General features: G+C 37.2%; 1 protein-coding gene across 1 annotated transcript in view; it reads right to left on the bottom strand.

The window, feature by feature from the left end:
• Positions 1–14,844, bottom strand: part of DIAPH2 (diaphanous related formin 2) — a 1,022,518-nt gene that overhangs the window by 155,037 nt on the left and 852,637 nt on the right. Inside the window, exon 26 of the mRNA XM_080794734.1 lies at positions 5,914–6,009. Within this exon, the coding sequence (XP_080650860.1) occupies positions 5,914–6,009 (96 nt within the window). The remainder of the gene's footprint in view (positions 1–5,913; positions 6,010–14,844) is intronic.

The following is a 14,844-nucleotide window of genomic DNA, read 5'->3' as shown; positions in this document are numbered from 1 at the left end:
CCTTGTTTGTTACAGACTTTTCTTGGGCTGCTTTCAGGATTTTCTCTTTGTCGCTAAGACTTGTAAAATTTACTATCAGGTGATGAGGTGTGGACCTATTTTTATTGATTTTGAGGGGCATTCTTAGCATCTCCTGGATTTTGATATTTGTTCCCTTTGCCACATTAGGGAAATTCTCTCCAATAATTCTCTCCAATATACCTTCTGCTCCCCTCTCTCTCTCTTCTTCTTCTGGAATCCCAATTATTCTAATGTTGTGTCATCTTATGGTGTCACTTATCTCTTGAATTCTCTCCTCATGGTCCAGTATTTGTTTGTCTCTCTGTTGCTCAGCTTCTTTATTCTCTGTCATTTGGTCTTCTATGTCACTAATTCTTTCTTCTGCCTCATTTATCCTTGCAGTGAGAGCTTCCATTTTTGATTGCACCTCATTAATAGCTTTTTTATTTCAATTTGGTTAGATTTTAGTTCCTTTATTTCTCCGGAAAGGGCTTTTATCTCTCTGGAGAGGGTTTCTCTAATATCTTCCATGCCTTTTTCGAGCCCAGCTAGAACCTTGACAATCGTCATTCTGAACTCTAGGTCTGTCATATTACCAATGCCCGTATTGATTAGGTCCCTAGCCTTTGGTACTACTTCTTGTTCTTCTTTCGTGGTGAGTTTTTCCACCTTGTCACTTTGTCCAGATAAAAATATATAAAGGAGCAAATAAAATGTTAAAAGGGTGGCAAAGACCCCAGGGAAATGTGCTTTAATCAAATCAGAAGAGACCTCAAATCGTGGGAGGGAGAAAGGGGATAAACTAGAAAAAAAAAAGAAAAGAAAACAAATAAGGAAAAAAATATTTAAAAAAGAAAATATATGTATATACAAAAAATATAGTTAGATACAATGGAGTATAAAATATGACTATAATAATGAAGGTTCAAAAAAAGATTATTATTATTATTTTTGGTAAGGTATTGTCAAGATAAACTAGTTTAAAAAAAAGTTAAAAGAGGAAAGGGTAAAAGTTAAAAAAAAAGTTTAGCAGTAGAAAAAAGAAAAAAATAATATTAACTGCAAGACTAAAGGATCATGGGGAGAAAGCCATGAATTCCTTGCTTTGTTTTCTCCTCCTCTGGAATTCCGCTGTTCTCTTTGGTAAGTGAAGTTGGTCTTGGCTGGGTTTCTTGCTGATCTTCTGGGGCAGGGGCCTGTTGTAGGTGATTCTCAAGTGTTCCTGCCCGAGGCGGAACTGCCCCGCCCTTATCAGGAGCCGGGCTAATTAATCCGATCGGGTTCCCTTTCGGGAGCTTTTGTTCCCTGAACACTTTCTGTAGAGTTCCGGAGGGTGGGAATGATAATGGCGGCCTCCCGATCTCCAGCCCGGAGGAGCCGAGAGCTCGGGGTCCCGCTCCTCAGTGCCCCCTCAGAGAAAAGCACAGAATTGCTCCCGTCTCCCTGGCCTCTGGTCGCATTTGGAGAAAAGCGCCCGGTTGCTTGTGCTTGGAGAATAGCGCTCGGTCGCTTCCATCTCCGTGGCCTCCGGTCGCACTCCGTGCTCACCCAGCCTGTGACTGGTTCAAGGTAACCCCAAGCGGAGAGCTCACTCCTCGGCTCTGTCTCTGTAGCCGGCTTCCCTGCTCTAATACCTGCGAGCTCTGCAACACTCAGACACCCCCAGTCCTTCTGTGATCCCGCGGGACCTGGGGTTACGCTGACCCTGAGTGGGCTTCACCCCAGTTTAGTCTCTGGAGCGATGTCCCTCAGTGGAGCAGACTTTTAAAAGTCCTGATTTTGTGCTCCGTTGCTCCAACGCTTGCCGGGAGCTGGCCCCTCCCCCCTTGGTCTATCTTCCCGTCGCTTCGAACTCACTTCTCCGCAGGTCCTACCTTTCAGAAAGTGGTCAATTTTCTGTTTCTAGAATTGTTGATCTTTTCGTTGATTTCCCATTGGATTTGTAAATGTTCGCAATGTTTAGCTAAGCTATCTAGCTGATCTCCTGCTTCCTGATGTCGTCTCAGCCTGCTACTTATCCGCCATCTTGACTCCTCCCCTGAAACTTCTAGACCTCTTGACCTCAATGCTCTGCTGCCACTTTCAGTGGCACTTTCTCAAAACTTACTTAATCTTCCATCACCACTCCTTTTCCAGATCTTAATTGTTTTCTGTCATAACCCAACTGTCCTTCTACCTAATCAAATTCAAAACCCTAGGATTATCTTTGACTCCTGGCTACCCCTCCTCCTCTTCATCTAAATTATCTCCTTTGACTCAGAATATGACAGTAGAATCCTAATTCATCACTCACATTCCATAGATTAAATGTCTTAATATGTAGCTTTGATCATGTTCCCCCATTGCTTAAAAACCTTCAATAAATCCCTGTGGCCTAAAGAGTTATACATTAACACCTTAGTCTCTTATTTAAGCACTCTTATGATGTGGCACCAACCTACTTTAAAAAAAAGAGTATTTAAATTCAGTTTATTTTTTTTAGTTTTTTAAATATTTTATTTATTTACTTGACAGAGAGAGACAGAGAGCACAAGCAATGGGAGCGGCAGGCAGAGGGTAAAGGTGAAGCAGGCTCCCGCCTGAGTGAGGAGCCCAATGTGGGACTCCATCCAAGGGCTGGGATCATGACCTGAGCTGAAGGCAGATGCTTAATCTACTGAGCCATCCAGGCGCCCTTAAATTCAGTTTAGTTAACATATAGTGTATTATTAGTTTCAGGGATAGAATTTAGTGATTCATCAGTTGCATATAAGACCCAGTGTTCATCCCCTACTTTTCCAGAATTATCTCCATACTTCTACACTTTATATAGCTTACTTTCTTACTAGGTGGACTATTGGCCATGCTCCCAAAATGCTTCACACTTTCTTACTTCTGTATTTTTCTTAATGAGATTTCATTTACCCACCATCCCTACTTCCAATTCCAATTGCTGAAATCCATATTCATCCTTCAAAACCTTTTCTTCAATTATTCTTTTTCTGATATACCCAATAAAACATGATATTTCCTTCCTCTGAGCTCACAAAGTATATTATTAATAGTTTTTGTATAATAGGTATTATTTTCTTCCTTATTCTGTAATCTTTCTGTCTGTTTACCTTTCCCACAAGACACAAGGGTCTTATAACTAAAAAATCATAATTATTTCCGCATTTTTCCTTCATGTGGCATACTGCCTTTCATGGAACAGATGTACAATAAATTAATGAATGCTTAGGGGCTCATTTCCTAATCTCTGAGTTTGGTATTAACAAAGCTTGTAATCTGGGTTGATATTGAGCCAGTTTGTATTAGTACCACCATAGTGGCTACTTATTGCCTGTGTACATTCTGACTGGTTGAAGCTTGTGCTACACTAGTTATCAATATATTTTTCAATAGCTCTCCTTATATAATAGTCTCCCTTGAAATGCCTTTTGGAGGCCTTAGTTGAAACAACACCCTCAGTATTTGGGCTACAGGCAGTATTTGGGAGCTCTGATTTGCCTTATTTGGTAGATCCTGGGGAGGGGACATAGAATCAGTGTGAAAGTTTTATAATTTAGGTAACTAATCATACTATTTACTAACATTTTTCTTTTCTTTTTTTTTTACATTTTTATTTTCTAATGAAGAATATAAATAATCACCTCACTTTGTTTAAATATGGAATTGAAAACACTGCAATTAAAAGCACAATTGTAGAGCTCTATATTTTATATACCATGATCTCCATCTGTAGGTGATAATAATGGAGATGACAAGCAGAGCAGTATATCTTTGCTGTTTGTGGCTCACTGCATTTCAGATTTTTTTTGGCTGTTAACTCTTACTTTATATAACTTGATAAAAATAGTCTTCTTTATAATTTGATTTTTCTGCTTCTATCATCATGTAGAAGTGGAGGTTATCGGAAAGGAGCAAGGATGCTGGTGTTGAACAGGGAAAGTATAAAAATATAAAGTCCATGGGGCATTGAAGAAGAACGAAATACCTAGGAAAGTGAAAACAAAAAGAGGCCCACAGAAAAAGATGATCTAGTTAGGAAAGTCAGAAACAAGGAAGAAATACAGGAAAATCCCCAGTTCTATTGCTTTTAGAAAGAGGCGAGCAAACAGGAGTGTTTTTGGCAGACTTCTCAACTCTATGCCTGCCTCTCCTCTCCCTCGCTTGAACTTTGATGCTCAAGATGCTTTATCAGTCATCACCACCATCTGCTTCTAGTTTCTTTATACTGCTGGGCATTTGCATTGGTCACTGTCACTTGGAATGACTGCCAGAACTACATGGGCTGATATTTTTGATCCTGTGCGTTCATGGAGGTACTCCAGCTACAAACTAAAGGAGGTCCCAATTTAGATTACTTGGGATCAGTACTATAAAATTATGCGGTTTGTGAATCTACTCTTGGTGTTTCACAGTTGATGACACTATATTCCCTTGAGTACCAAACTAACAGAAACCCCATTAGATGATCTCAGTACAACCATTCTAGAGGCAGTATGAGTTATGAGCCTAATCAGACATGGGCCTTAGCAAATGTATTTTAAAAATAAACTCCTAGAAAGATGATGGCAGTTCTTTTATGGTACAGAATAACATGCTTATACTTATCAGCTGCTTAACAGAGAACTGAATTGACAGAAAAATTATTTCAGTTTGCTTTTCACTGTTAATACTATGATAGTTCAAGAAAGAACAGTGAAAGTTTCTATTTTCCACAGGAGGTGGAAGGGGTCTCTGATAGCATGGTAAAACATTCTTGTTTTACAGATAAAGACTGAGGGTAGATGAGACGGCTGCTTCATAGTTACAAATTAGTAGTGCTCCTAATATTTTGCTATGCAGCACTACCTTAAAAATTAATATGAATATACAAATAGAGATTTTACTTTACTTTCTTCCAGTCTTCCATTCTTTTTGTAGGCCATCTCCAATGTCTTCATATCCACCAAAATTCACCCAAATGTAAAAAAGATGAACATAACTTACATGAATTTCACCACTGTCAAAAGCTTTCCTGGACAACTTTACTGGGCTCCATTTCTTTCACTGGTTTGTTGGAGTACAACTGTTTTAAGAGCCACCACATCCTATCCTGATGATATATGTTAGTTTCCAGTCCAAATACAGAACATTTTTTGAATTGTAGGCTAGTCAAGGTAAATCTTAATCTAAATTAAGTAGAATTTACATATTTCTACTAATTTTCCCTTTTTCATTTACTCCTCCATATAGCTCCATGGCCTATGAAGAGGGCTTTTAAAATCAATACACCTAATTTGTTCCTCTTCTTTGTAGAAGAGATAAACTAAAAATACAGAAATTTTCTTAAAGGATATAGATAGCTCACCTACCTGGATTATTCCGAGAGGAACTATTATTTACCTCAGCCATAGGGCATGAAGAGAAAAGACAGACCATTTTCTAATACCACTGTGCCTCTCCTCTCTTTAGTAATCCGGAGAATGGGATATGGATTGTACTACAAAGCCAAAATGACTTCTAGAAAGAAGCATTATTTCAGTTTCCTTACCTGTAAATAGCTAAAGTGACATCCCTAGGGCCAATTACCTTTAATGATTTAATTACATTTATGGTTTTAAAACATGTTCCACCCAAACCACATGCACATAAAACAACAATTAAAATATTTAATATTAAATGCAGCAGGAGTACTTATTTCTGAAATTTTTTTGCGGAGTCCACAGTTATTTGAAGATACGTTTACCAGGTTGAAACTTGTGCTCACATAGACATAGAAGCCTGTTGAGACTTCTTAATACATGAACTGAGATCGACTATTGAAAAAAATACACGGGGAAGGTTTTTTGGGGGTAGTAGTTGGCTATGAACATTCACATTTTATAATAACATGTAAACTGGAACATTCACATTTTATAATACCATGTAAACCAGAAGGAGTTTTACCTGGATTCCTTGGAATTCGCTTTCTGCGGTCTCGGAATGCTGCACCTGATTGTAGGGCTTCTAGAAGATTATCCATCACACCAGTCTCATCACCCTCTGGAGGGAGGGAGAAATCAGAATTAATCTTAGAGCAATTAAAGTTAAACTACAGGAAAATAAAGGGGAAAGCTCCGGTCAGAGTTACATAATATCCCTAAATTAAAGACATATATCTGTTTAAACATAATGGATCCTGTCACTTTCTGGCACCACAGACTACTTTGCTTATTATGCACCATTAAGCAAAATTCATGCCAATCCCGCTGTTCTTTCAACTTAAGGACCTTGTCTTTTGTATTATTGATGACACACTCAGTATGCAAATAAACAGTAGCTGATCAGCTACTGGGCCTTCCTGTTAAGATTCTTCTAAGATATTCCTAAGCAAGAAACCAATGACCTGGCTTAATGCAATCAATGTGCAGGGCGTGATTTGATGAAGCAGAGTTATACAAGGTTAAATACTGATTGTATTAATACCTTCAGCATTCAACCATCATCTGTGATTATCTCAAAAGACACTATTTGCAAAAACACATTTGCATTCAATTCCTACCTAATCCATATCCTTTACCAATTTCAAGATGCTGACATTGTAGAAGGAAAAGGTGACCACATCATTTGAAAGGGTGCATTTTACATTTGAGAGACATTAACCAGAGTCTCATCATCACTTTTTAAAAAATTTTTTTTCATCATCCCTTTTAGAATGCTGTTGTGTTTCTAAATTTTTCCTATGGGAAAGAACTGTTAAGATTCCATGAGCAGAGTATTCAAAAGATGTACATGGAAATTCCTAATGCAAATGCATTTAAAACATTTTACCCTACTCTTATCTTTGACAATTCTGGCCATCAAAAACACTTTTAAGATTTGTTAGAACATTTGTCTCAAGGTATTTATTGTCAGAAATGCTACTATACTGTGGATAATCCACAGAGAGCTGAGACCCATCTTCCCATCTGGTTTAGCTGATGATAAAAGTACTCTAATTAAGTGGTTAATTTGAGTGGTTGCTAAATGTGTGGGCCTGGGGTAGAGGACATTTGTAAGCAGAAGGGTTAAGAGAAGAAGAAGGCAGGAGCAAGGGAGAAAAAAACTGTTTCCGATGCTATTCTGAAGTTAAATTTAAATCCTACTTTGTTTAAAGAACGACTATGGGGTATCATATCACACACACCCCCACAAATATTCTCTTACAGGGCAAGAACAAGCTAAAACCTTTTTTGATTATGCCCTTTATTTGACTTGAGATTTTTTACAATGTTATATCAATCATTTGTTCTTTTAAAATGAATTCTCTAGGACATGATATTAAATAAAAACAAAGGGAGTACAGAGGTTCTCAGGTCCACAATTTGGTAAAAACAGGATAAATCAAAGGGAAGTGGAGCCCCAATGACTAACCAGGGAAGGGGGATTATAAACATTTAGGAATATCAAAGCTGCAGACACATCTGCACCATCACCTGCTCTCTACAGTACAAAGAAAAGAGGAACTGAAAGTAGTTTGGCATGGCTAGAATGTACGTGGGAGAATTAAATTTTAGGCAGTAAGCACTTTACATTTGTTGTATCTTTTAATCCAACTACACATTGATATAGGTATCATTTCTGTTTTTCAGCTGAGGATACTGAAACTTACAGTTTAAGCATCTTGTTCCAGATCACACAGCTAGCATGTGGAGGGGCCCAGGTATGAACCCATGTCAATGTGACACCAAGACCAGCCCTCTTTGCATGCAGCTAACAGAAGACAAAATGGATGAGGCATATGGTGACCAAATGATAAAAGATCATAATTCTATGATATGGGTTTGAGCATTATTCTATAATGCTCAACACTCTCAATAGATATATAATGTAGGCCAAAAATGTCAGCTGCGTAAATAACTTTAAACTTCCTAGGAGTCATATTTAAAAAAAATAAAAACAGATGAAATCAATTTTCATATATTAAGTAAATGTTTAACTCAGTATATACAAAAATATTTATTTTTAAAGTCTTTTTATCAGATTAGGTCTCAGAAATCCAGCGTGTTTTTATTTTAGCACATTTCACTTAGACTAACTACATTTCAAGTGCTCATTACCTGTATGCGGCTAGTGGCTACTGTATTGGGAAACACAGCTATAAGAAATAGAAAATGACTTGATTAGACTTTCATTTTAGAAAGACTTGCTGGACAGCACTGTGGAGAATGACTCAGAGTACGGTGTAACAGAAGGCAGAAAAATGGCTAGGAGTATAGCGTAATTGTCTAAGAGATAAAGAAGTGAACTAAAAGGATAGAAGAACAAATGGAGAGGGTGGATACTTTGAAGGTCTTAATATAGTTAATAAGACCTGGCAGAGGGGGCGAGATCAAGGGTGAGGGAAGGAGTCTAGATCACCAGGGATAAACAGGTATGAGAAAATATGATTATTTTTTGAGGAATATTTAAGTAGACATATCTAGTAAGCAGTTAGAAATACGAGTCTGGAACCCAGGAGTGAAGTCTGGGCTGAAGCTAAAGATTTGGGTACTATTGTAAGATGGGTGAGATCACCCAGATATACCATATGAAAAGAGAAGACATTATAGGATGCAATTCCTGAGGACCCCAATTTTTATTTTATTTTTTAAAAGATTTTATTTATTTATTTGAGAGAGAGAGAGAGAGAGAGAGATCACAAGTAGGGGGGAGAGGCAGAGGGAGAAGACTCCCAGCTGAGAAGGGAGTCTGATGTGAGACTCCATCCCAGGACCCTGGGATCATGACCTGAGCTGAAGGCAGATGTTTAACCGACTAAGCCACCCAGGTGCCCTGAGGATCCCAATTTTTAATAGACAATCAGTAGAAGCAGAATTACATTGAAACATGAAAGTAATTTTTAGAGAGATAGAAATACAACCAGAAGAGAACCACAGTATAACTGAATTTCATGTATCCTTACAAAAATAGTCATCATAAAGACTACAGAGAAAAATAAATATATGTATAAAAGTAAAAAAAGACTACAAAACAGTATGTATTTATTATTTTACATAAATAATAAGCAATTATTAAATTTTAAGACATTAAAAATTATAACAATGACATGGATGTCATTTCATTAACATTCTTCAATGTAATAATACTGTATAAATATTAAAAATGGAACAAATATGATATAGAGAGGAATTAAAAATAAATCCCTTTAATTAATGGTTGCCATCTGAACACAACACTCGTCAAAATATTATGCTAGATCACTTTTTCTAAACCATTTTTTTTCATTAGTTTCCCCCTCCTGCTGAGGAGCCTTTTTAGACACTTTTTTCCTAATTGTCCTACCATTAAAATTTAATACAATAGATGTACTGTATAATCTGTTAATATAGTGTGGCCCTTTGGATGGCCATTAACAATTGTAATATCCAAGATTTTTCTCTGCCTACCTCCCCAAGAACCAATATTCATCCCCATGGGGTGATACTGTCCCTGCTGAGAAGGCATGTGTTAGATGGTTCCATTAAAAAAAAAAAAAGGGCCAGGTCTTTGTAAATATCACAGATGTATTAAAGGAAAGTAATATAGGTTTCAGTCCACTACTACTTTATCATTTGCTTCATAACTTTTCAAAAGAATTGAGAAGTTTTCATTAAATACGTAACTTGAAGGAATGAAGGTTTTACAAATACCTCTTAGAACAATTTCATATTTCAGTTACTCTTCCTAAAACAAAATGGAAGCCAACATGATCATTTGAAAGATGTTATTCTTCATTTTAAATGAATTTCAGTGAAATCTGGTATGTGACTGAATTGTGTGAGATTGATAATTCACTTAGAATTTGCAAGTTCACAGAACCATTAATTCTTACTTAGATGTGATCTGTAATGAGTAGATGTTTTTATTTTCTGTTTTTTGGTCTATGAGGTCAAACTCAGGGACAAAATGTGTCTTTTTTTCATTGAAAAGGAAAATAGTTTTATTGAATTGCACAGAAAACTGTGTTTTCTTATAATACTTATTTTACTCAGTGAAAGAGTATCAAGGAAAAAATTGGTAATGTTTTTAGGCCCTAAATGGTAATATATGGGCATGTCTGGGAAGTAAAAATTCAGAGGCAACTTTCTAACATTTCATCCTGAAATTAGATCAGAGATAGTATTAAGGAGGTAGGGTGGCTACAAGCAGTCCAGTGGGGCTCTGTGTGAACTATATGTATTGGGTAAAATGAAAGGGATGTGTTGTACCTTCCCTTTCATGTTTCCAATGGTGTTGGTCATTCAGTGGACATAGAATATCTGCTGATTTCAATTCTCATAATCAACATTTACCTGCGTTGTGTTGACTTAATTTCCCCAGAAGAGTTTGGAGATGCCATAGGTTAAAATTAGCACTAGGTAATTCAAATATCTCTGGTACACCTTTGTGCAAGACTATTCCCTAGTGGTTGCACAAACTTATTTAGAGGCAATTCTCTGTGGGTTTCTCACATTTCTGCACACTTTGTGAGCACAAGCATTGACGACCTTCGTTCTGAACTATCTTTTCAAGACTGTTTTTATAGTCAACAGACTTGAAAGACACAGTGTCTCCCTTCAGAGCAGAGGATAAGTGTGACGATAGATTACATTTCCCTACAGAGTGTTCATTTCATTTCATTATAAAAGATTTGGGTTCCCTAAAACTTGGGTCCTCAGCAGTAACACAAACCCACTGTTTGCATAGCATCCACCTGAACTCACCTTGGTGCTGTCCTGCGGGAGTCCTTCGTTCTGAACTATCTTTTCAAGACTGTTTTTATAGTCAACAGACTTGAAAGACACAGTGTCTCCCTTCAGAGCAGAGGATAAGTGTGACGATAGATTACATTTCCCTACAGAGTGTTCATTTCATTTCATTATAAAAGATTTGGGTTCCCTAAAACTTGGGTCCTCAGCAGTAACACAAACCCACTGTGTGCATAGCATCCACCTGAACTCACCTTGGTGTTGTCCTGCGGGAGTTGGAAGGTACGGGAAAGCAGTATGAACATGAAACTCACACTGCTGGCTGTACTGTGAATAACAAGAGTTCTTTGTCTTTGACCCAGGAGTCTTGTCATATAAGCATCCCTGCAACTTTGGCAAGCTGACTTGTTAGCGTATAAGTAGGGTAAAATTTCTGACCCTTCACAGTTTTTGAAAATACTTTGAGATCTCCTTTCTTTTTATCTAACATTTTTAATTACAATATCCCTTATTCCTCTCAAAACCTAACACTTCTTGTCTCAGGCATTCCCATTAACTAAGACCCAACTCCAGTTTATTACTTCTCAAAAATGACTAAAGCCGATGCTACAAAAATTATTTCCTAAGATCCTAACAACCTGGGAATAACAGCTTTAATTCACTATTATAGGGGTGCCTGGGTGGCTCAGCTGGCTAAACGTCTGCCTTTGGCTCAGGTCATGATCCCAAGGTCATGGGATCAAGCCCAGCACTGGGCTCCAGGCTTGGCAGAAAGCTTGCTTTTCCCTCTCTCACTCCCCCTGCTTGTGTTCCCTCTCTCGCTGTCTCTCTCTCTCTGTCAAATAAATAAATAAAATCTTTAAAAAAAAAGAAAAAGTTGAGCTGTTCAAAAGTTGAAGAAATTATCAAAAACCAATCAGTTTAAAGGGACCCAAAAGAAGCAAAAGGCTTCTTGCTGAAGGTAGGACCCTATCATGTGAGATAATATGTAGATTATATAATTAAAAAAATAAATCTATGGTCTCTGTGAAATAGAAGAGTTGGGGAAGACTCATGGAAAAATTAGAACTTAAGTTCAGCCTCTGAAAATATTACATTGAAAAGGCTGCATAATGACTGGTTGGAGAACACTAAAATCTAGATTTATTAACTCCTAGCACACACATATGTGCTCACTTGCTTGCTCTCTCTGTGTGTATATCAATTTACAAATACTGTAAAGTATAGATCTTATGCATACATTTGATGAATTTTGACAAGTACCTACAACCATGTAAGTACTACCACAAGCAAGACATTGAAACTGTCCATCACCCCCTGTAAGATCCCTCTTGCCTCCACCACTTAGAGGCAATATTTGCTCTGATTTTTATCACCATATATTAGCTTTACCTGCACATATCATATAATTTTACGAGGGTAAAATATGTCACGGTTGTTTTGAATAAGTATAGCTGCCTGAATCAAATATGTACGGTCTGCATGATAAACCATGGGAAGAGAACATAGATGAAAGGTACAGGAGTTGTAGTTGGATAGATTAGATCAGAGCAAAGTTCTAAAGGGCTTTGGGTATTAAAATAAGAAACCTGAACATGCTTCAAGGGACACTAAAAAGGCAGCACAACAGTGACATGAGAAAGGTAACATTTAAGGTCAGCCTCATAGTAGTATACAAAATGGACCAGAGTGGGAGAGAAATCAGTTATACAAGAATACAATTTAATTTACAGGGACAAATATTATTCTGCCTATAACCCTGGGCAAAATTTTGGCATTACTGGTGAAAGACTAAATAGAAAAGTAAAATTGGTTTTGTGAGCAAGGTCATGACCAGTAGTAAATGGAAGTTGGCAGGGTAAGAAGGCAGTGATAAGTAGAGTACAAGAAAAATCAGTGTTAGATTCAATCTTTTTCACACTACATATTATGGTCCAGATTAAGACCATGCTGCAAGATGCATGGATTTGTAGATCGCAGGAAGTTGGAAGATGGCTCACCTACCAAAAAAGACGTAAATAACGTTTCTTCTCTGGGATCTTAAAAAACAGCTCTTACAATTCAACAAAGTATAGGTAATAGACTAAGGCAAATACAATATGGTCAAAATAACACAGTATGCTGCAGGACCATAATATCTTATCTGTAAGAGTTAATACTAATACCATAAATGAGAAAAGAAATCAAACCATTTATCAACAGATATGACAAAGCCCGGGCAACTTGTATTGCAGTCTAGAAAACCTACACCTGATGGGAGGTTTTTGTTAGTTTGTAGTTGGGAAGTTTTTGTTAGTTTACGGTTTAATTGGAAGTGAGTGAAGAATGGAGAAAATGGCGATTTGGCAAATCAACAGGTGGTAACTAAGATAATAGTCTATGAAGTTATTTATGGCAATGGCAAGTATTTAAGAAAATCAAGATACCACTCCAAAGAGATTAAAAGAGGACATATATAGAATGTATAAAGATTTAAAGAAAATAATGAAGGCAGATGTTCCTGTTGAAAAGAAGAAAACTTTTACAAGGGAAAAAAGGACACAGGAGCTCAAAAGAAATTATCAGAAACCACAGGATGACTAGGGGCAGTGTAGTAATTACATTACATGGCACTAGAAAATTTGTAAAACAAAACAGAAAAATGTTATGCTCCCAGGTTGAAGACTACAGCAGTAGTACCTACCAAAAAGCAAAATTAATCTGAGAGCAATTAAAGTTAAAAGTACAGGGAAAATGTTGATTAGAGAGTTCATTCATTTTGTTATCTCATCTCCTTGCCAGAACAGGTAATTAACAGTTTCCTTTAGTGAGATATATCATCAGACCCTGGATAAACTTCATAGTGAATACTACTCTTCTTTAACAGTTAAGGTTAATGTTTTAGTACATTTTGTCATGAAATAAATACTATATTAGGAATCACAAGATAAATTGATATTCTGCTCCAAAGTGATGAATGGTGGGGGATGAGGTGATTTCTCCTCAAGTATCCACATGGTAGGTGCTACCTAAGTTTGTCAGGGTAACTGAATTGGTAAGTTAACGTTCCCTGATGTATCTGTAACTTAAAGAGAGCTTGTTAACACAAATGAATGGATTTCTAATGGTAGAGTTATAGTGAAGAAACTTTTTTGGCCCGGGGCACATTTTTGGAAGTTTGCCTATGGTAAGACAGCTTGATATTAAATGGCTGTTAAAGAATAATGTTTACGCATATTCATTTTTTTTCTAGTTACCTGTATGCTAGAAGATTGGGAGAAGACAATTACACATCCTAAAAATAAACACCCAACAAACCTGAATGTTAGCGTTTACCATAAGACTATTGTTGATGCCTCTGGTAAAATATCTCACATTCAGTATTTTAAATAATTAATATTTCACAGGAACCTTTGAAACACTGTGTGTATCTTATCAAAATCAATCATTCACTAAGCGCATGGAATACTTGTGAAGGGAAAATTACGCAAAAACAAACTTGGGAGAAGAATCAATTTAAGTCAATTCAAAACCATCCACCAGGGGCACCTGGGTGGCTCGGTGGGTGGGTTAAAGCCTCTGCCTTCGGCCGGGGTCATGATCCCAGGGTCCTGGGATCGAGCCCCACATCAGGCTCTCTGCTCGGCGGGGAGCCTGCTCCCTGCTCTCTCTCTGCCTGCCTCTCTGCCTACTTGTGATCTCTCTCTCTCTCTGTGAAATAGATAAAAAATCTTTAAAAAAAAAAAATCCACCAAAGGAAATCTAATCTACTTTCTGAAAAGACGAAAGAAAAATGTTTTTGGAAGTGGGACTATTAATAGTATCAGTGATTTATTGAGAACCTCACATACGTCAGGCCTGTTTTAAGGGATTTAAGTTGAATCCCCCCACCAACCTATTTTCCAGGTAAAGAAATTGAAGCATATTTAGGAGAAGTAACTCATTCAAGGTCACAGTTGGAAGCATGAGAACCTGGAGAGTATGAGGAACAAAAAAAGAACCTAGAGAGTATGTTTCTGGAGATGGTGTTGGCAAACTATAGCCCTAGAGGTCAAGTCCAATCTACCACCTGTTTTTGAACGGCCCACATGCTAACAGTGGTTTTCACATTTTAAAGGTTTTTTTTTTTTTAATGTCTAAAAACATTTTAAAGGTTTAAAAAAAAAAGGAATACTATTTGTGCTCCATGAAAATTTCACAAAATTCAAAT

This window comes from Martes martes (assembly GCF_963455335.1).
Source record: "Martes martes genome assembly, chromosome: X".
In the NCBI taxonomy this organism is placed as follows: domain Eukaryota; kingdom Metazoa; phylum Chordata; class Mammalia; order Carnivora; family Mustelidae; genus Martes; species Martes martes.
The sequence above is the reverse complement of the archived record's forward strand: the minus strand, read 5'-3'. Positions and strand labels throughout refer to the sequence as shown.